This window comes from Opisthocomus hoazin, chromosome 4 (assembly GCF_030867145.1).
Source record: "Opisthocomus hoazin isolate bOpiHoa1 chromosome 4, bOpiHoa1.hap1, whole genome shotgun sequence".
Lineage (NCBI taxonomy): Eukaryota > Metazoa > Chordata > Aves > Opisthocomiformes > Opisthocomidae > Opisthocomus > Opisthocomus hoazin.
The window spans coordinates 41,353,895-41,375,843 of NC_134417.1; the positions used below are offsets into that span (position 1 = coordinate 41,353,895).

Below are 21,949 nucleotides of genomic sequence, written 5' to 3' on the forward strand. Positions count from 1 at the left end.
TTCCTATGGCAATAATCCAAAATATTTTAACCCTTGGCAATTTCCTCATATGGCAATAGTCCAAAATATTTTAATATTTCTTGTTTGCTGTCACATCTGCCCTGATATTTAAGTTACATTGTCCATTCTAGCCTGTAAAAAAGAATTTTTAAAATCCTATAATTGTGTTCCAGTAACCACATTAAAACAAGTCACAGCTGTTATTCTACTACGGCAACAAATTGGGCAAAGCCATAGCCTCCAGTAATCACAGGAAAACAAGCTCAGGATTTTTCTTTTTTTTTAATTTCTCTGATTATACTTCAGCTTTCGGTTCTGCTAGTTGCCTAGTTCAGCACCCTCCCAGGTAACGCCTATACCTTACTTCCAGTTTGAATTTACCAGGCTTTAACTTCCAGGTCTTGATTCTTGCTATCCCTTTCATTAGCAGATGAAAGAGCTCTTCACACTTAATCAAGTTACCTCTTTGTTGTCTTTTGGATACTTTAATCAATTTCTAAAAAAATCCCTTACATCCACATCTCTCTCTGTTGCCCTTAAGTGTTTTTTGAGTTCACCACCACACTTTTTATTAATAATATTGAAAACTGAGTAAATGTAATTTTAAAGAAGCTAAAGAGTCCTGCACCAAATACACAGTAAGGTTAAGCACTTCACACATCCAAAACAAGTTATGATTCCTGCTCCGCAGAGACCAAAAAGGAGACATATGGCTACAGACAACAGGAAAACCCACCAGAGGATTCTGGACAGACTAGGGTGTCTAGTTAACTGACCCAGAAGCCAACATTGTACCAACTTTGAAGCCAACAGTACCATGTGTAGAAAATAACATTCCAAAATCTGTCTCGTTGTCACTCAGAGGTAAAAATGAAACATCCTGCTCAAAAGCTGTCTGCAGCTCCATTGCTCATATCCTCAATAGATTACAGTAGATATTTTGTTGAGACTTCACAGTTTACCATAAGCATGAAGAGACGGAGAGTTTTTAGAGGAAGAAGACATTAATTGCAAAGAAATAAGTATCTCCCCAGAAAAAGAACATTTCTTTCTGTCCCTCCTGCGGGACTCTACCAGCAAACAGGAATAGAGGACTGTTTGGTAAAATAAGATTCTGCTATCATACAAAAGAAAAGTACAATCCAGACTACTCAGTAAGTTGTTAGCTTAGCATCAAGAAGGGTAAGCATATCTAATGTCCTTATAGTCAGGAACTGCTAATTTGCTAGTAATGTTTCCAAAGGAACCCTTAAAACTCAAGATCACTATGGATTATTTTAGATATTTTTTCCCCCCTTCGCTGCTACTGAAATTGTTTTCAAATGTTGTCTTCTTAGCCTTCACTTGAGATCTGCTTAATTTTTGCTGTGACTGGGAGTTACCTGATGGCCTGGGCAAGAGGATAAAAAGATGGATATGTAAGAATGACTGCAATAAAAACATAAAACAAACAAAAAGGTTAAAATTTATTTTTAATTATCTTATCATAGTCTAAAGATAAAAATTCAAGGTGAAACAGAAAACTGCTACCATTCACTAAACACCTCTTTGGCAAGAAAAGTTTTTCAGCTTCCTAACAAACATTTCCTGACTCGTCAAATGGCTCAGTTTCCAGAAAATGAAATTGCAAGAAGTACGACAACACTAAAAATTCTCTTATCTAATTTTATTTACTATTTCTGGGGCTTTATTCTATTAAATTTATAGGAGGAGGAGGAGGAAGAGGAGGGTGAAAAGGCAATTATCTATCAAGCAAGGCGAAACAATTTAAAATATGACATTCAGTTGTAAAAATACTGGATTTGCTGTAGCAAAAGGAAAATCGAAACAGGCAAGCCCTCAGGTCTGCAGCGCTGCTGCTGCGGTGACCCACATGCTTTCAGGGAAGGACCAACAGAAACAAACTACACTGCACACTAAGGATTGTGCAATGCAGAGGAAAAATTGTGCAACGACAAAAAAGTGCTTCCTGACCCTTGCAGCAAGCAGCTTACTCCTTGAAGCATGAGATTTGATTACCTTCATCTCAGCGGGCACAACCATGAATATCACTGTATGCCTTCTAATGCCCAGCACGTTCTATTCGATAAAACAACAATAATGTAAGAATTCCCAGACCATTGCAACCTGGGCATTAATTGCAATGAGAAATTTATAGCAAGAACATGTACAAACAGCATCAAGGGCATTATAACACACTGGCATTTAGATCTTCTCTTTCAAGGGAAATAATCCAATAAATTAATCAAGTCTAACAAAACCCCATGACAATTAAATGCCCCACAACAGAAAAGTAAGACAACCCAGCGAAGAAGTTGTTTGTCCGACAGAAGCTTTAGGACAGGACATGTATCTGACATGTGGCATATACCCCTGTGGTCTGTCATAAAGCTGGAGTGCAGATTTTTGCAAAAGCCCCTAAAGACCACCTATCAAAACAATCAGATAGGAACATTGGCAGCTGAACATCTGTGTCCTGCTCAAAAATACACCAAAAAATACTTGAAGTCTGACATGCCTTAACTATAGAATGACTTCAGGCATGCAATGATATTGCCTTATGAACATCTTTAGGCTGCAGCTCTGGTGGTGGCGCTGTCTTTCCTCGTAGCATTAATTTCTTGTTCCTCTGTCAGATACAAGCCTCCTCACCACCTTCAACATAAAACAATTTCAGTCGAACCTCTATGGAAATAAGGCAACAAGCCTGGGAAGCTGTTCCAGTTCTGTATAAATCAGTAACACAGTTAAGTATGACCTTCCACCAGGAATGAGAGTTTGAAGGGGTTTTGAGGGTAGGAACAGCATCACATGCTGAACAGAGGCACAGAGAACTGGATATTGTAGGCACAGATGAGAGTGGATTAGGGCTATTCATGCAAAACGCTGAGCTCAGATTCTCACTTATGTCAAAATACTAAGTTTCGATGAACTCCAGCTCTCCCGTTAAATTTACTAACTCCAGTTCTAGAAGGTCTTTTGGAGCTTGATTTTAATTTTTCTATTTTTCTGCCATGTTACTGCCTCCCAGAAAAGCCAGGAGTCTGTTACGTGGGTATTCCTTCTCACCTGAGCCCACATGTCATGTACTGAAACGTGAAGGAAGAAGAGGAAAGATGGAGGCTACCCTAGCTTTCACAGCTGCTAAGGAAGAAATATGAACAGCCTGGTCTTTTCTGCTCTTCGTAAGCTTGTCCGTGTACCAGGGATGTGGAGTGTCAACGTGCCCTACCCTACAGGGGCAGGAGGACTGACCACTCTGACATCAGCTCCAAGACACTGAGGACGAGAAGCAAATCATCTTGTTATCCAAGATACACAAAGGAAGCTACCACTGGAGAAATCAGAATTACCACAGAGTTTGCAGAGTGCCTTGGCAAGTACTCAGTAAAGCCATTCTCTTCAATGCCTTTTTAACAGCACCAGTAGCACAAGATTAAAAGATTTACAGTCAAATATCCCACTCTGTCCTGACTCAAGAGATTTCATTCAAGGGGCTTATGGATGTGTTTCATTCTAACTTCCATGTTACTTACACACTACACCAACCTTTCTCTTAAGCTTTAGCTCCTCTACTCTGCAAGTCCACCTCTGTAAAGCAGTTACCATATGCTCAACTCACAGCTTGCACTCGAGCTTTCCTTACTTACACAAGATTTAAACAGATGCTTAAATGCTTTGCAGAAGAAGAGATGAATGCCAAGGCACAAGCATTTTGGAATCAAAATCAAAGAATTAAGATGTCCAGTATCTGGATTTGGGGAAATACAAAAGCAGGAGAAGTGGCATGCCTTTAACACTTTCTTGTGAGTCCTTGCTGGGATGAATGCGTGCTTGAAAGGACCAAAAAAGAAATGGTAAAATGTCTTCTCGTTGCCTGAAGGTATTTAATACAGTGGAGCAAGGGGAATATAATCAGCATTAAAGTGCTCTTCATAAATAATGGACACTCTAGCAGCTTTTATCTACTCTGCACTTTAAGAAAGTTTCTACTGCTGAATGTTTCATGAGTAAAATGTAATTTATTGTGGCTTTTAAATTACACAATTCAGAAACTGTTAGGAAAAAAGTTCTACGTTCCAACACAATAATGACTAGTTTCAAATTTCTCAAGAAACACTGGCAGGCTAAATACATATTTTGAAACCTAACACATTCGAACTACCAGGGGCACCTTTGCCTTAAACTGTAACTACTGGCTTTTAAGATGGCCAATCTTATACAGCAATACAGTATTTACTTTCAAGCAAAGAATAAATCTGAATGTAAATTTTCAGGTCTAGTTTGCACTTCCCAACAAAATACACAGCTGATCACAGGTCACTGAAGATGCGCATCTGTGACAGCCATTTTCAAGAAATCTGCTTTCTGTACATTATGTTAAAGGTGTATTTTACTACAGCCTTTTTAAATGGCAATTAGAGTTCCACATAAACAAAATCATTAAGGAAACATACTGGTGAACAGGTGAATCGTCAAGATGAGTTAGAGGTAACCTTAGCTCTGTCCCCTGTGAATACAAGGCTACAACGCAATCTTCTTGCCGCATCCAGAGACAGATGCTCTGTGGGTGTAGATTGGCATGACTTTACAGAAGTCAGTCGTGCTACATCTGGTTTCTATCAACAGAAGCACCAGTGCACTTCTCCTCAGCATCAAATCTTCTCCGTAGAGCGTCACACGTCTGTGAAAGAACACCACAGAAGCCTGCTGCAAACCAGCACGCCTAGCACCCCAGTGACTTGCAGCTTTAGTAACACCAAAACAAGTGGCTTCAGAGTATTAACAGGTAATGTCCCTTAGCCAGAGTTATCTTTTGGGAATTTTTCAATCTTCTTTCTAACCTCACAATTCCAAACCACAGAGCTACTCTAACAACAACAAAATCCCCCAAACAAACAAAAACTATGACAATTCATTTTCTTTCAAAAACTAAGATAGCAAAAATAGCTTTCCTGTCATATTTCCCTCATATGATAACTGAGCCTCCCCCCCCGAATCCTCGTCTTTTATTCACAGTCCCCACTTTAAAAGACCAGATAATGAAAAAGTTAAAACATGAAAGGAGCTATATGCAGAAGTCAGAAGCAATCAGAACATACTAATAGCCCCCTGCATGTGGACAACAAACACATCTGTGCCAAAAAAAAAGGTTTATTTATTGAATGACTTCTTATGACACAGCAAGGAAGAAGTTTGAGACACCTGGCTGACCTCTAGATCAATCATCTTTCTTAGCAGCAAAGTGCAGCGCAAGTCCCATGGAGTGATGGGACTTGCACAAAACCACCACGTACAAAGCCATACTTTGAATTTCAGATGATTTTCTATGCATTTCTAAAAACAAAATTGATCTTTAGCACTCTAAACAGTGACATTCAAACAGGTTTACAGCTTTGTTGAGATGATATGCCCCTCCTACATTTACCAGCAGAAAAATTCAGACAGACCCATCGTGCACGATTTGGCATTAGACACCTCAGCTGCAGCAGTAAGGTTATTTTAAGGGAGACATATCTACTACAGTCTGAACCTTACACAACACATTACCACTGCCATACATCTAAAATAGTTGCTTAACTGTTTATAGACTTACTGAATGTGTTTCTTCATAACTCTGGTTTACTTAGGATGGTATTCAAAAGTAAACATCACATCATTCATCCAGGTCTGTCAAATACTGTCAATTTGGAAGCTGCAAGCAATGCACAGGTTTTCTTCTGGCCCTTTGCACAGAGACAGATTTTTTTCCTTTGGTCAACAAATTCTCTCAAGACGTTACATTTAAAAGCTTTAGATGTATTAACAGCCAAATCATACTTTTAAACCAGAGCTTTTGATATCTGTTGCAGAGCTGGTAGGAACAAGTACCAATGATACCTATAGGCTTTCTTGCTGCGTTGGTCTTGCATTGCATTTCCTGGACTTGCACGTAAAGGTAAAAGAAAAATCTTTAATAGGGAAAAAATTCAAAAGGAAGAAAATGTCTGAAGGAAACGAAGCATCTCAGTTGTGCCCCCTGCTTGTGCAACAAGAAAATGAAGCTCGTGGTAGTGCTTGCCAAAATAGACTGCAGCTGGATCCAAAACATTATTGATGGGTAACTTAAGTTCATATATATTGATACAGCTAAACACCAACACACTAGACTAATGAAGATACAGACAGGCTCTTCTGCTTGATAGTATCTAACAGTTTGTCAAGGGACTCTAATTGAAGCCAAAGACAGCTTGTTTACTCTGTATTAAAATACAATATTTCAGATCACACTTATAGTAAATGATACATATATCATCTGGTATTTAGAGAGACCTTTAGATATCTAAGGGAAAATGGGATGTGTCAGTTTAGATGAGCAATCCCACAAAGAATGACTATTATATAAAATCAACCTATGGATAAGTTGGACGGGGCTCTGTGCAGCCTGGTCGAGTTAAAGATGTCCCTGCTCACTGCAGGGGGGCTGGGCTGGATGACCTCTAAAGGTCCCTTCCAACCCAAAGCATTCTATCATTCTATGGCAAGCCTGTGGAATTGTAAGACCATGACGTCTCCCACACCAAATCATCTGATGGGAAACGAACTGACCCCTCTAGAAATCATGCAACTGTCCTGCTTCATCTAGAAGAGATTCAAAGACCAGGTGCTCATTTCCCCTACTCCACCCTCTTCCCTGTTATGCCCACAAACTAGTAAGAGACACAGAAAAACAGACATAGTCATGTTAAGTGCCAGTGTTCAATACCTAACCATACTGAGAAATTATTCTCAGAAGAAAATTCTTGCACTGAACTAAACTTTAGGTATCACTGAACTCACTCCATGGCTCCTAGAGGACAAATAAACAGGTTGACTTACGTAGCTCTCCTACTTTCAGTATTTCGCACAGCATCTTTGTCAGCTCAATGCTACTTCGGCCAAATGGGCACTCATGCTTGTCTTCTCGACTGCTGTTCTCCAGGACAATCTGGAGGAGGAATCAAAATGGAAAATAATCAGTTTGAAGAACCCATGAGTTGAAGTACTGTCCTCCACATCCACCATCTACAACATACACTGAGCTGAATTTAGGAAACGGTATGTGGAGGCTCTGTTTTCATAAACCTTAGCCCTTCCCCCAGCTAAATGACCTACGTGTGTCTGAGGCAGTCAGCAGCACAGAAGCAGTGCTGCTCCATGCCCAGCAGGGAGGCTTTGCCATCCCTATGCAGCATCGCTGCTCTGCTCCACCCTTGGCTTAGAGAAATTGCAGTAGAAGTCAAAGAGAAAGAAATAGTTTCATTTTAAATTTGCCAGTTAAAGAAAATTGGTTATAATGATTTATAGACATGAAGACACCTAGAAAGAACTATAAAAAAAAAACAAGTGAGACAGAAGTCGCATAGCTGGATTCAGGCTCCAAAACAGGTCCGGGTGTCAAAAATGACACAGAAGTCCACAAAAGAAGAAAATGTGTGTATTTTCTCTACCACGGAAAAACTTGTGCTGGCATGCAAAACATTTCAGAGAACTATCACTCTTGCACCAAGTCTATGAACACTGCAAAAACGACTCAAGGAGAGCCTTTGTGTTCTCTGTTGGGTGACACTGCAAAATAGATGGGAGACAAATATTCCTTGCATATATTTAGATCCATTGAGTTCTGCCATATCAGATACAGTTGGGACAAAGTTTTCCCCAGCACTACAACTAAACAAGGTATTTCACCGTAGATGTAAAAATGAGTTATAAAAATACTATAGATTTCATTGAAGCTGTGAGCCTGAAAAGAGAGCAAAACAGGGGCTGGAAAGAAAAATAAATGGTCAAAACAGACTCTCAGTAAGAGTTGTCTTTGCAGTAACAAACTTTGCCACCAGCTTTAAGAAAAGAAACAAAACACATCCTGAACAGCTGCTGCATAGCCTGGGGATGAGGGACAAAGGAAGAAAATGAATTTCAAAGGTAAGAGCTTTTGCCAAGCACCACAGAACCCCAGAGGCTCTCTAAATTTTCTTCACTAACAGGTGTTTAGACATTGATCTCTGCTTTGCATTCCTCCCGTTTCCTTGGCTCCCGTCTTCATCATGCTTTTTTGCTTGTCTGGCTTTTGGTTTTGGTTGTGTTTTTGATTTGGATTTTTCTTTGTTTGTTTAAATGTGTCCATTTTGGCAGCAAAGAAAGCTTTTACAAAAGGCTCCATGGCTGGAACTTCACCCAAAACAATGTGGTGGAGGACAGGACCGATGCAACACTGGATGCCAGTAAGATATTTCCCTCCTTCCCTCCCCAGATCTTGGTTGTGACTGTTTCATGCCCTCTCACGTACAGGAGCCTTCTCTGTGAAGGAGTTAAAGGCAAAAGTGTGAAAAAAAAGTGAAAACCCAGAAGCAAGCAGGACAGTTACATGCGTCACATAGCATGCCAAAGCCTCTTCATCAGGCATCTATTTCAGTCCTACTGTGTGCAGGGCAGCCTCTAGCTGATACTCTGCTCCCAACCCATCACCCAGTGATGTAAAAGGATGGTTGCTCTCTGTGTTAGGAGAGTGGACAACCACTTTCTTTTGTCTTCCAGTGGTGGTGGTGGGTTTTTTTCAATCACCTAGACTACCCACTAGCTTAGAAAGTTATTAGGAACATGATAAATATCTGACCCCACGATTTTTTACTGGGCTTTTCCAACAGGAGAGCGTCAGAATCCTGTTCACCAGTCTGCCAAGAGGAGTTACTTTTCCTTCTAAAAGTTTTGGTTGAAATTACATCTAACTATTCCACAACATCTCTGGATAACAGTTGTATCAAATCAAAGAAACACCCCTAAAACTTTTGTTCTACATTGCTGCAGCCCCTGTTCAAGAAACATGCAAATATGACTGAGCATTCCAGATGACTCATCCTGCTTCCGTCTTTTCAGGGAGGACAGTGCTACATTTCCATACCCAGATGCAGGAGCAATGATAGAGCAGCACAAGTGCAATGTAGATCAGTGTCTCAACACCTCCGTGAGATCACCTCTTATTTTATTATTATTGTGCTTTCTCTCTCACATAATAAAACATAAAATCTGCATACCGGAGCAGGGGGTTGCTTTGACACAGATTTAGATACAGCAGAGAAACACTGGTAATAAAATCAATGGAGAGGGAAAATGCAAGGGTAAGGGGGAGGGGAAGGGAAGCACTCAGCTCAGCATTCCTGCCCGCTTCCGGCAAACGCATTTTGTTCGGTTTCACATTAACCAGACATATTAACATTTCATGAGCACATAAATATTTCATGGTGACACCATATATGCATATAATGCAAGGCAGAATTACAGCAATCAATAAGAATGCCAGAGACATAGTTAAGGCACTGTGTATTGCTATACAGCAAATTAAATGGCAATTTGAGTAATCAATATGTAAAGCAGCTTTGAAATGATCCTCAAACACACTCTCTGCAAGCATCACCTTTTAGCATTCGTCGTGCAAAATAAGGCAGAGCTGACATGTTACATTTCTGTATGAAAGGAAGACGGAAGGCCCTATACTACATCTAAATATCTGTAGGCAAATTTGACAAATATGGATCTTCTGTAAGAAACAGCAATGGTAAAAAGGGAAAGAAAAAATAAAAAGAGGCTCTTAGAAATACTCAAAGAGAAATCATTCCTAATCTTGGCAACAGATTTACAACATTCATTATTATATTTGTAATACTCTTTTCATGACTTCACAATTCATATCCTGTTCCACAGTAAAATGCTATAAACACAGCTGATAAGGGGATAATTGTAATGTTATTTCTTTTATCACTCTCGTTATGGAGGAGAAGTAAGCAGGGAATGGACATGTTTACTTCATAAACTGGTAAAAACAATAGCAGGGAAAGAAACATAACACACAGCTCTAGACTGAAAATACTACTGTACATCTACAGAGTATACCACTGGCTTGATTCACGTTCCTATCACAGCAGTTATTTTACAAGGGAAAGGAAAGTAGTGAGGAAGTCACGAAGCCCACACAACCTTCATTCAAATAGAGGTTTATCATTAATGCTCATGAAGTGGCTGTATCCTATTATCTTCCTCTTCCTCCCCCTCACGAATCCAATGAGCTGCAGATCCACCAGACATTTCACAATCGGCAGGTAGGTACAGTGGCTAAATTTTGCTTGGGGGAAACAAATATCCAAAGGCAGAAACCACGGACATTGCAGGAGAACTCTTTGCACCACAGAATCACCAAGGCTGGAAAAGTGTCGAGTCTAACCGTTAAACTAACACTGCCAAGTCAACCACTACACAATGACCCTAAGCACCACTTCTCCAGGGCTTTTCAATACCTCCAGGGATGGTGACTCCACCACTTCCCTGGGCAGCCTGTTCCAATGCTTTACAACTCTTCCAGTGAAGAAATTTTCCCTAATATCAAATTTAAAGCTGCCCTGGTGCAACTTGAGGCCATTTGCTCTTGTCCTGGTGCTTGTTACTTGGGAGAAGAGACCAACAGCCACCTGGCTCCACCCTCCTTTTAAGTAGCTGTAGAGAGCGAGAAGGTCTGCCCTCAGCCTCCTTTTCTCCAGGCTAAACAAGCCCAGTTCCCTCAGCCGCTCCTAAGACTTGTTCTCTAGACCCTTCACCAGCTTCCTTGCTCTTCTCTGGACAGATTCCAACACCTCAACGTGCTGCTTGTAGTGAGAGGCCCAAAACTGAACACAGTATTTGAGGTACAGCCTCACCAGTGCTGAGTACAGGGGCACGATCATCTCCCTACTCCTGCTGGCCACTCTATTCCCGATACAAGCCAGGATGCTGGTGACCTTCTCGGCAACCTGGGCACAGTGCCGAGTCATATTCCAACTTCCTTCACTCCTACCTCGAACCTGGTCTGCTTGACTGTCCTTTGCTTCAATATTAGGATCTACTTCTGCCAGTTTTTCATTACTTCAGTCCTCGGAGAGCTACAGAATTGGAAGGTCCAACATGGAATTGTGGCTTCTAATATTCTAGATGTTACATAGACAAAAAACAAAACCAGCTCACAGCAGGGGCATACTAAACGCTGCAGATCCTCTTCTCTTCTTCTGTTCTGCCCAATACCATGAGGCAAAGCAGAAAACCACCACGACGTATAGACTAAACATCAGTAACAACACATTTTTTTGTCTTTAGGGAAAAGCAAAAAAACTCAGACAAAAATCTCAGAAAAAGAAAACAAAACAAAAGAAAATTACTAAGAGAGGGCAGCCAGGAAAAGTTTAAGTCATGGGAAGACATTAATGAACGAGACAAGAGAGACAATTGATTTTTTTAAAAAGTACATTGTTCTTAGGAAAAAAAAAAAAACAAACACCAAAAAACGAACAACACAAGTGCAGGTCAGAAAAAAGGGACAAAACAGAGAAAGTGAGTGAGAAGCATAGAATGAGAACAAAATGATATCACAAGAATAATGAGATGAATTGACTAGCAGAAGAGGAGAGAGGAAGAGGTTTAAAAATGTTTTTAAAAATGCAAGAAGGTGAAATCTTCAGAAAACCAACGTTATCTATTTTCTTGACAATTCTACAGATGAAACTGGAGCCTATTAAGGCATAGGAATTTGACAGTGTTTCTAGCAGAATACAGATTTGTACAGTTTTTACTAAGTTACCAACTACATACATTTCTCCTCTCTTATTTACAAATTCCTGCTGTAAATGGAAAATAAACATTTCCCAATTGCCAAACAAAATCAAAGAGTGATCAAAAAGAGAAATGAAGGCTGGATCGTATTTCCTGAGGTAGACATTTCAGGCAGCATTGGTCAACAGCTAGTGAGAGCTGAATTTCTTCTGGGATTTAGACATACGAATTGCCTCTGAAGCCAAAAGTCTTTTCAAGAAGTGGAAGGCAGCCCTCCAACACCTAAGTGTCCAACAAAGCATTTAGAGAAATACAGGAGAGAATATTCCTCCTTAGACAATATGTTAGGTGGTTGTTTTTAACTGCAAGGTCTTTTATACTCCCCCTTGTGTTATAATCAATGGCACCCAGCACCATCCAAAGAAGGCTCACCTGCCTTTACAAGATATCTACCACTGTCATGGACATTAACATTAAATAAATTCAAGTGTGATGCCTAGATCACCAAAGAATAATGCATAATCTCCAGTAACAACAACAACAACAAAAAAACCCCCACAAAACCACACAACAAAAAAAAAGATTTTCCAACTTTACAGCAGTGTTCCTTTATGATCTCCCATTGAATTATTCATCGAATCCATCACTATCTCAAGAGCACAAAACAGACCTTCAGGGAGGCAGTGAACTAAATGAAGAATTTTCCACATTTGACTACCATGGGTTTGAAGATCTGCATCAGCTTTAATAATGAAGCTTATAACTGCAGCTAAGAATTTATAACTGACAAAGGGCAAAGTTTTCAAGACAAGTATATTCAAAAGCTTCCTCATCAAAATCCAGGAGGATGAAACCAACAGACAGAAATATTCCTCTTTCACTGGGAAGGAATACTAACTTAGCCAACCCCCTAATCCCTCACATTACAGATGAAATTGGCTCAGAGCATACTGCCCACAGCAACTGCAGATGTAATTCTCAGATTCCTAAACCAACCTCAGAGCTCAGCAACAGAACAGAGATTCATTATGATTAGGAAGTAAATACAGAAGTGAAAGGCAAGACTCACTATAGCTGCATCAATACTCATAATAAATCCCGCAGCAGACAGTTTAACAAGCATTGCTGCACTATTAAAAAGGACCATTTCCCCAGATCTATTTTGCAGTACTATCTAAAATGATCCCGTGGTAATAGAGACCAAGTTTTCTAGCATCTGCAGTCGGTTAATATAAAGAGGTTCAGAGAGCTAGTTAGTAAAGATGGTAAAAAACTCCTTAGAGCCAAAATGAAAAGTCAGGCAGCATTTTAATAGCCAGAAATTGCAGGGATGCTCTTCTTGGCACTGCTTTTCCTAAGCCTCCTTATCACATACGGTAGGCTTCACCATTTCATTTTCATTTATATGCTGTAAGTAACTCTAGGAAGCAAGTCCTAAGGATATGCTTCCCGAGAAGGATAAGGGACTCTACCGCAGACAGACTCAGTTTCCACTCAAACTCTTCACCAGTTTTGGTTTCTTCCTAAGGCAGCTTGTCATTTGCCTCAGCTTCACATTGGTGTTCTTCCAAGATCCTTCACTCAGCACTGTCCCCTCCAACACGTCTTTTTATCTTCATTATTTTATTTTCAATTTCCCATGCTTCCTCTCTCCCTTTTCTCAGCTGTCTTTTACATTCCTGAGGCATTACCGAAATGTCTCACGACAAAATTAAAACAAAGCAACAGTTATGTCTGCCTTCCCCTGGAAGGCACCAGAATTGCAATTTAAGCTGAGATTTGAGAGCAGAGCCGAGACCTGCTACAGAGGAACACTGTTATTTGAGGGACATCTTGTTACGCGACCACGTTAAGGATCAGATGCTATGAATCTGATCTGTGCTTTGTTCTGCACAACTATGAATAAGCACCTGGGGCCCAACCAGTGCATCGTGTGAGAACTGCACTGAAACCAGCAGGAATGCAGGAAGGTGGAAAAAAAAAAAAGCATCTGATTATGTCATTATACAACAACATACAGGTAACAGGGTGAATTGAAACTGTCATGGTAATATTACAGCCAATGTTTGACTCTGCAGCCTTAAAACACTTTCTAACAAAGATGACTTAATTTCCAATCATTGGTTTTCTTCTGGAAAAATTACAGTAGGGTTTTTTTGACCCCTCTTTTAAAACAAATCTAGTGCCAAACCATTACAAGCTAAATTTGGATGGTTCTGCAGTTGCTCATCTAACAATAAATTTTGTTTCTCACACAAACGCCTTATTCTGAGGCATGACTGTATTGTCTTTATTCTCCATCAAAAGCTAAATACACAGTGGTTTGCCTTGAAATAGTATGTATCTTCCTCCTTTCTCTGCCACTCCATGCAGAACCAACCAAATCACTGTAAAGCACGGTGGTAAGACCCAAGATGAGAAGGCCCAGCTGCCACGTCATCTTCAGAAGCAGCACCAGGATGGGCTCTTCACTTTCCACAGGCACAGGAGGAGTGATTTGGTGTTGACCTGGTCCAGTCTGAAAACTACTGGCCAGCCCTCTCCCTTCACACCCCATACAAATGTAAGAAGGTGACAATTTCTGTGCATTCCTCTCCTTGCTCACCTGTGGCAGAGAAGGGCAGGAACCTGCAGAACGTAACAACTTCTTCAATATTCTTTTCTTTCATGATGTGAAGCAGGCCCTATTAGTGCCCTAACTATGCCGTAATTGTGGTATGGATATATTAGAAAAGCACTAACCTTTATCGCACATCAAGGAGACTGGCAACTAGAATAGCATCACAGAAGCTCCAGGCACAGAGTAAATGGGAAAGCCTGTGAGATTCCATAGCTAGTCTTCTCTCCCCATGTATACACATCTCAGCTTTGAAGGCGGAGGGATGGTGGCTCCACAAAAAAACAGCCAAATCTTTCTGTGATACTGCTGCAACTCATGGTATGATTCAAAACTTTCTGAAGACAATAGCTAGACTTGCAACGGCATCTGGGTTCTTTGGATTAGGACCTTGTTTAGCCAACAGCTTCCATATACATGGGAAGGTTTAGGTGCACTACGAATGGTGATAAGGGATCTGAACACATGCAGGACTGACACTGTCACATGCGTACCACAGCAGGGGTCACACAGGACTGCAAACAGGAGGTGCCGTGACTCCCTTACAATTCTCTTTGTCCCCCAGTACTAACCTAACTCTGTCTGTGCTGCAACCAGCCACGCCAGGCTTTTTCCCCTCTTTACTGAGGGGACCCACCTCAGATCTGCCACCAGTGACGGAGGCCCTCGGAGCAAAGCCCTGCAACTTACTGGGGTGTTGGTATAGAAAGCAGAGATGTTGAGTGATGTCTGGGAAAAAAACGAAAGGCAAGCATAAAAAGTCAGGTATCTGAGTGGCAGGTAAGAACAGAGAATGGAAAGACTGGCAGAGAGAAGGGAAGATAAGAACACAGTAACAGGCTGGGAACCACTGGGCTTAGGCAATTAGGTCTTGTGGAAAACTGCATTCCTTCACCAGGCACATCAGGCAGACACATGCAGTAACAAAGCTCACTTTTCTCTCTAGCAGAACAGAAATAACATTACATCCATTTTCCTATCATTTCTGGGGAAAAAAAATGGCATGGCAGAAATCAAGCTCAGTTTTACTTCAGAAAATGCTGAAATTATATTGGATTACTCCTATCTGATCAGGCTAGAACGAGTAGGCACGAGGAGATTTTGTGAACTGGCGGCAGGACGTGTAGGCAGCCTCCTGTACAACAACTGCTTGGGTTAGAAAGTATACAGCAGAGTGTCTGACTGTGACTCAACCCATTCAAATTCTGGAAGGTCTCTGCAGGACGCCAGCCATGTTCCCACCTGCATCATCGACGCTCGCAAACAGCACCTGCTCCTCCACTGTGACTTCTAAAGGCTGCAGAAGAAAAAAGAACTCCCTCTTCAACCTCTCCAAAAGGAGCAACTCGAGTAGCTGCTGGGGAAGCAGTGTCTCTGCATCACAGCTGTGTGAATAACCAATTTTCCAGCTCAGCAAATGCAGGAGAAAGAGGATTTTCTACTACTGACCCTAAACCAGCTCAATTTTTAATTTTCAGGTAATCAAAATAACTCTTGGCTCAACCAAATTCCAAAGGTTCTTTTGGTTTGGAGCATTTTAATAACTTTTAAAATTTGTTTTAAATACACAACAGAAAATTTAGGAGCCTATCACTAAATGTCTTACACATCATTCACAAAAATGTAGTAGCAATGGATCCATTATTAAACATACAAAGGGATTAATAAGCCCAACTTTTCACCATGGATTTCAACACTGGTTTCCCACCCTAGTGACAATATTTTATAGTAAAACTTTTACATTCAACATCTAACAAGTATTTAATTAAGTGGACAAAATCGGTGGGAAAAGCGATAAATCTTCTCTTCTACAGATGAGAGACTTCAATTCCAGGCTACAGTAAAATGATCCTTTTCCAAGGAACACTTCTTTTTCCCTACCTATATGAAGAGCCTACTACTGTAATAAATGGCAAAGAATTGGGTATAAACTTGGGTAGCCAGCTGGGCAGAACCCAAACAGATGAACAGCCAATGCTCAGACCCGGAGCTTCTGAGCTGATTTGCTGTTTCTGCCTGAAACACAATCTCTTGTGCTGAAACAAAACCAGGAGACACAATATGTGTCTTCTCAAGGCAGAATCTCACCCCAAAGAAGCAGTGAGCCCTGGTAGAATATGTATGGTCATAAGCACAGAAGAAAAAAGGTAGACAGGTCACCAACTTGTCATTTATCAAAAGCAAATTCATTAGAATGAGAAATGTCGACCCCACCACGTGCAAGTTCATACAGGGCTGCTTTGTGACCCAGCTGACTTACGTGAAATACAATAATATCTAGTAAAATCCTTCACTCCCTCCCAGATGAAGTTTATCACTGTATTTAGATGCCCATAAAGAAAATGTAAATGGAGTATTTCAACAGCAGCATGCTAAAAGCTAAGGTGTAGTTGCTGTAAATTCAGTTTCCCCAATGGTATCTGCTGTTTCTGCCTGGAAGCACTGTTAAATTAGCCAAGATCCAAGATGAACAGCAGTCCACTCAAAACTGCAGCAGTAGTTTTGATTTTGCTGCCTGCTACTAAGAACACCTCAACGAACATTGACTGCACTTGTAGGGGTCAACTTATCACAACTGCAAACCTAGGGTTTCTGTAGAAGCATCCCAAGGCACAACCATGGCACATTTAAATGCAGGACAACTACCACCAAATTCGTCTGAGTTACAAATACAAGGAGTGCTCCATTTTGGTTCCTTTAGCTTGTGCTCTACACCAAATTAAGTAAATCTCATGATAGTACATCAATATTGGCAATCACTGAAGTGCACATGCACAAAAAATAAAATCAAATGAATACACACCTACAAACACATATGCATACAAAATGTTTCACTTCCATGTATTTATACTTCTCACTGCATCTTGAAAACAAAATGGATCTGAATAGGTCTGCATCACAAATTCCAAACAAATCGATGACAAAGCACCAATAAATGCAAATACTAATAGTAATGATGGCATAATAGTATTTCCATGGAAAGGTTTTTCCTCAGACCCTTTCTACACTCTGGAAAGTTTCAAAAGGCACACTGCTACAAGTTACCAGTAAGAAGAATCTCAAGATGTCTGCAGTGAATAAAGTCTGTTTTAAATGGCAACTTATAATTTTATTTTTAAAATTAGCAGAACATGAAGCAGAAGCAGTTTTAGAAAGGAACAAAGTGGAACCAGGGGGGAACTTGTCTGCTCCAAAAGAACAAAACAAAAAAATTATCTGTCACAAAGCCTTATTCCAATCATTTCCTTCACTGTTAACTTTAATTATACACTCTGACTGTCGTATAATTATGTAGCTTGGGAAGCTGCCAATTACTTCCTGTAGAAACTTCTAAAATTTCTTGCAGAGATTGAACACTACTTCCCTCCATGCATTCCATATATTATGTCACCACCTTTTAAAAGCAAAGTCTCTGACGAGTACGATTATTTAATTGGAACATGAAAAAAATGCAGTGTATATCAGTCACTGATAACAACAGACAATTAACAAAAGAAAGAAAATCTAACTCATCAGGAAACTAATTCAATAGGAAAGTTTTTTTAAAGTCCAAATCATAGCTGAGGACACCACACAATCAAAGAAAACATGGGGTTTTTTCCCTCCACTAAACAACCTTTATTCTGGAGTCTCCCATCACACTGTATAGTAAACACAAACTGAGATTGAAAAACAATTAACTGAAAGCCCCAATAAAGAAAAACAACACTGTGTTTATCTGAAGGAAGACAGCATGTACAGAAAACTGACTACTGTAAGTAGTAAGTTTCCAACAGCAAAAAGCTGAATGGAGAAATGCATTGTGGGGAAGCAGGTAAGAAAGAATCAAACAGGGAAAAAAAGTTTGGTTCTTTTTGTTTCCTCCTCCACTGTGTGACACCCATGTTTTCACCCTGAAATGCTTTCTGCTTGCAAGCCGCAGAGTTACCCAACTGCTCCACTGCCTTCATATCCATGCTCTTAAACACTTTGCATTTGTATTTACTCTTCCTATGGGTGCTTCTCTTTGGTACTGGTCTTTAAGGACCCACTGAAGGGCACTTCAGTTTCAGACATCCTTCCCACCTAACTAATCCACTTGTTATGCAAATTATTTCTAAGCAGAGGCAGCCAAGGAATGAAAAGGGAAGAGACTATTTATTGCCTATATTCTGTTCTAACTTTTCCTTATCCATTTTTAGTAATAGAAGATGACGCCTTATGAAGGGACATGCAGCTGGGGCATCCTAAGAAAGCGGCAGGTCAGGCTGCAGTGATTCGTGCTGTCCATTAAAATGCAGCACTGCTAATAGTCTCAGTGAAACCATCACGGTCTCCTGACAGTGTATTTGCTTAATACACCACATTCTGTCACGAGAAACTTCATATTTTCCAAGCTCCTTTCAAACCAACTCTGGTTTCCAGTCTCAATTTTTAATTACTGCACAGTACAGGTGTTATCACATTTTGGGCTTAGGAATTAACCTATGGTACAGCAATCAACTGCACTGCAAACGGCCAAGTTGAAAATAATCTCTTCTCCTAGGAACCAAAATATTTCCTAATCTCAAAAACGAAAAAAAGAGAAGGGCTTCTGTCAAAGAAGTTGTTCAGCATGCAAGCATTAGCTGTATAGCTAACAATTTCTTGTGGAAACTTAACCTTGACCACAGAGCAAATTTTTATTAGAGTATAGGAGTAGAAATATATCTGAAAAAATAAGCAAGGTCAAGAGGCTGTATAAGTAAAGCAAACTGGTGTTGTGGGAGCTTTGGGAGCCAAAAGCCATGAAGTTAGTGATAGATGTGAAATATGGAACTCAAAATGGGAGGGAAACAGTCAGGTCAGGGCCCACAGGAAGCCACCGTACACTAGTCAGTAAGGCAAGGAGATGAAAAGGTAGAAAGCAGGTGTCTTTTGTGATCAAAGACTAGCAACGCTGTAGGAGTTGTACAACACCATTGATCTCGGAGTTGTTCAGCATGTTGTTGACATGACGGGGTGGACCACTGCAGATGAGTGACCTACCACGCCAGCAACACTAGTATCAGCAGTAAGTAGAACTACTCAGGAAGAACAGGTAGGCTAACATATTCCCAAGGTGCATTAACAGTTCCCAAAGCAGTGTTGGGCAAGCCATTTAATCTGAGCATGCCTCAGGCTTGCATTTCTAGTGTATTCTCAGGCGCGAAATACTTGAGGCATTCAGACACTCTGCTAACAGGAGCCATACAAGAACAAAAAAAGGTGTACCAGGTTTGCATGGCAAGGTTTTGGTAGCTTCGGGGCTATAAGGTGGTTTCTGTGAGAAGCTGCTAGAAACTTCTCCTATGTCCAACAGAGGCAATGCCAGCTGGCTCCAAGACGAACCTACTGCTGGCCAAGGCTGCGCCCACCAGCGATGGTGGTAGTGCCTCTGGGATAACATATTTAAGAAGGGGAAAAAAACCCACATAAGGGCAATTTGCAGCAGGAGAGAGGAGTGAATACAGGAGAGAAACAGCTCTGCAGACACCAAGGTCAGTGAAGAAGGCAAGGGAGGAGATGCCCCACGTGCTGGAGCAGAGATTCCCCTGCAGCCCATGATGAACACCATGGTGAGGCAGGCTGTCCCACTGCAGCCTGTGGAGGTCCATGGTGGAGCAGATCTCCAACTGCAGCCCATGGAGGACCCCATGCCGGAGCAGGTGGATGCCCAGAGCAGGCTGTGACCCCATGGAGAGCCCACGCTGGAGCAGGCTCCTGGCAGGACCTGTGGGCCCATGGTGAGAGAGTAGCCCATGCTGGAGCAGCTTTGCTGGCAGGGCTGGTGGCCCCCCACACTGGAGCAGCCCCTTCCTGCAGGACTGCAGCCCGTGGACTGGACCCACGCTGGGGCAGTTGGTGGAGGACTGTCTCCCGTGGGAGGGACCCCATGCTGGGGTAGGGGAGGAGCGTGAGGAGGAAGGAGCAGCAGAGACAAGGTGCAATGAACTGACCGCAGCCCCCACTCCGCGGCCCCCGCGCAGCTGGGGGGAGGAGGCAGAGGAAGATCAGAAGTGAACTGGAGCCCGGGAGAAAGGCAGGGGTGCAGGAAAGGTGTTTTTAGGATTTGGTTCTATTTCTCCTTATCCTACTCCAATCTGATTGGTGATAAATTGAACTGATTTCCCCAAGTTCAATCCGTTTTGCCCATGACGGTGATTGCTGAGTGATGTCTCCCCGTCCTAGTCTCGACCCACGAGCCTTTCGTCGTATTTTCTTCTCCCCTGTCCAGCTGAGGAGGGGAGTGAGTGGCATTGGTGGGCACCTGGCATCCAGCCAGGCTAAACCATGACACAGGCATCTCAAACTAACAGCAAAAATTCTCAGTAATGCTGCAGCAAAATACTGCATTATAGAACCAAAGCTGAGCCAGCACCAAAGTCCCTTCTAAAGAGTGGCTAATTACATGCTACACTGAACCCAATTTTTAAGACAGCATTTGCAACGTGAAAATGAAAAATAAGAAAAAATTGAGATATCAATGAAAGCTGTATTTCAGCAGATTTTCTGTCCTCTTCAAATTCTTTCAGACTTCTTTAAAACACAACTCTCTCACTTGAAGCACTGGCTACCCCTATTAAGCATATTCTCTGAATTTAGAATTTTCAAAATTTGCCTATGAAGTAGCACCATCCAGATCTTACCAAATTTTAATGAGAAAAAGTAACTTCTTTCTTTTTTATAAACAAAACCACATTTCAGCATAGTTTATCCAGAAAACATACTCATTGCCCAGTATGTGGAATAACCCTTAATTTCAGGGGTTTATTGGGTTTGATAAATATTGCTGTATTACCTGCTACCCCAGTTTCTTTTAACAGTTATTGCTAGATTCAGACTGAGGCAGAAAGATATATTCAAGCAGCAGATCTGACAATCTTCTGGTCTCCTACTACATCCATGTATCATCCTGGCCTGGGTACCAGCATGCCCTTTACAAATCGATCAGGACTTTGACACTGTTCTACTTTGAGCAAAAAATGAGGCAATAATGCGCATTAAAAGTTCACTGTTCACTTTCTATTTCTGTTGCTATACACAACCTTCCTCATGCAGGTATCCTTGTGTGCTTTTCCTTAGGGAGCTGAACCATCCCTGCTACCTCAAGGCATTGACTTCCTAGACGATCCTCTACTCCCATTTGTGCTCACTAAGTTTACATTTGGCAAATACTCGACTTCAGTACAGGTCAGGAAAAGCTGTTCGATTCAGAGCCAGGTATTAGTCAGCTGTATGTCTCTTCTGGTAAGGATGCAACACATCACTTGCTTTAACTACCCTTGAACTAACAAATGTAGGAAGTGGAGTGGGCAGGAACGGCTTCTGCAAGTGAATCATGATGCTTTTTTACCTATTTTTCTCCAAGCACTACCTCACCTACAGCAGCAGTATTAGTGGAGCATCTTAACTCTCAGGACACTGCCAGCTCGGTCACTTATCAAGACATTTATTCACCAAAGCCTCCTTTCCACAGAAAACCGACATTTTTTGGTAGACTTGGGGCAGGGAATTCTGCACACTCATTTCTGAGCTTGTGGACATCTATCACGCATCTTAAAAAGGCACAAGCTCATTTCCCTTCTCTTTGCAGGCCTAAGCAAAAAGTAGTATTTGCAAAAAGTAGTATCTATAATCTTTGACTCATCAATGCCAGACTAAACAGCTGTACAGCTTTCTCCCAAAACTTTTACAGACTTATGTCATGTTTTAGTGTTATGTGGTTTGCCTTCCTAGAGT

At 41.2% G+C, this 21,949-nt stretch overlaps 1 protein-coding gene across 2 annotated transcripts in view; it reads right to left on the minus strand.

Annotated features, from left to right (window-relative positions):
* Positions 1 to 21,949, minus strand: part of ELMO1 (engulfment and cell motility 1) — a 309,086-nt gene that overhangs the window by 145,399 nt on the left and 141,738 nt on the right. For both annotated transcript variants that reach the window (XM_075418684.1, XM_075418683.1), the window contains one exon: positions 6,859 to 6,967. In XM_075418684.1, the coding sequence (XP_075274799.1) occupies positions 6,859 to 6,967 (109 nt within the window). The remainder of the gene's footprint in view (positions 1 to 6,858; positions 6,968 to 21,949) is intronic.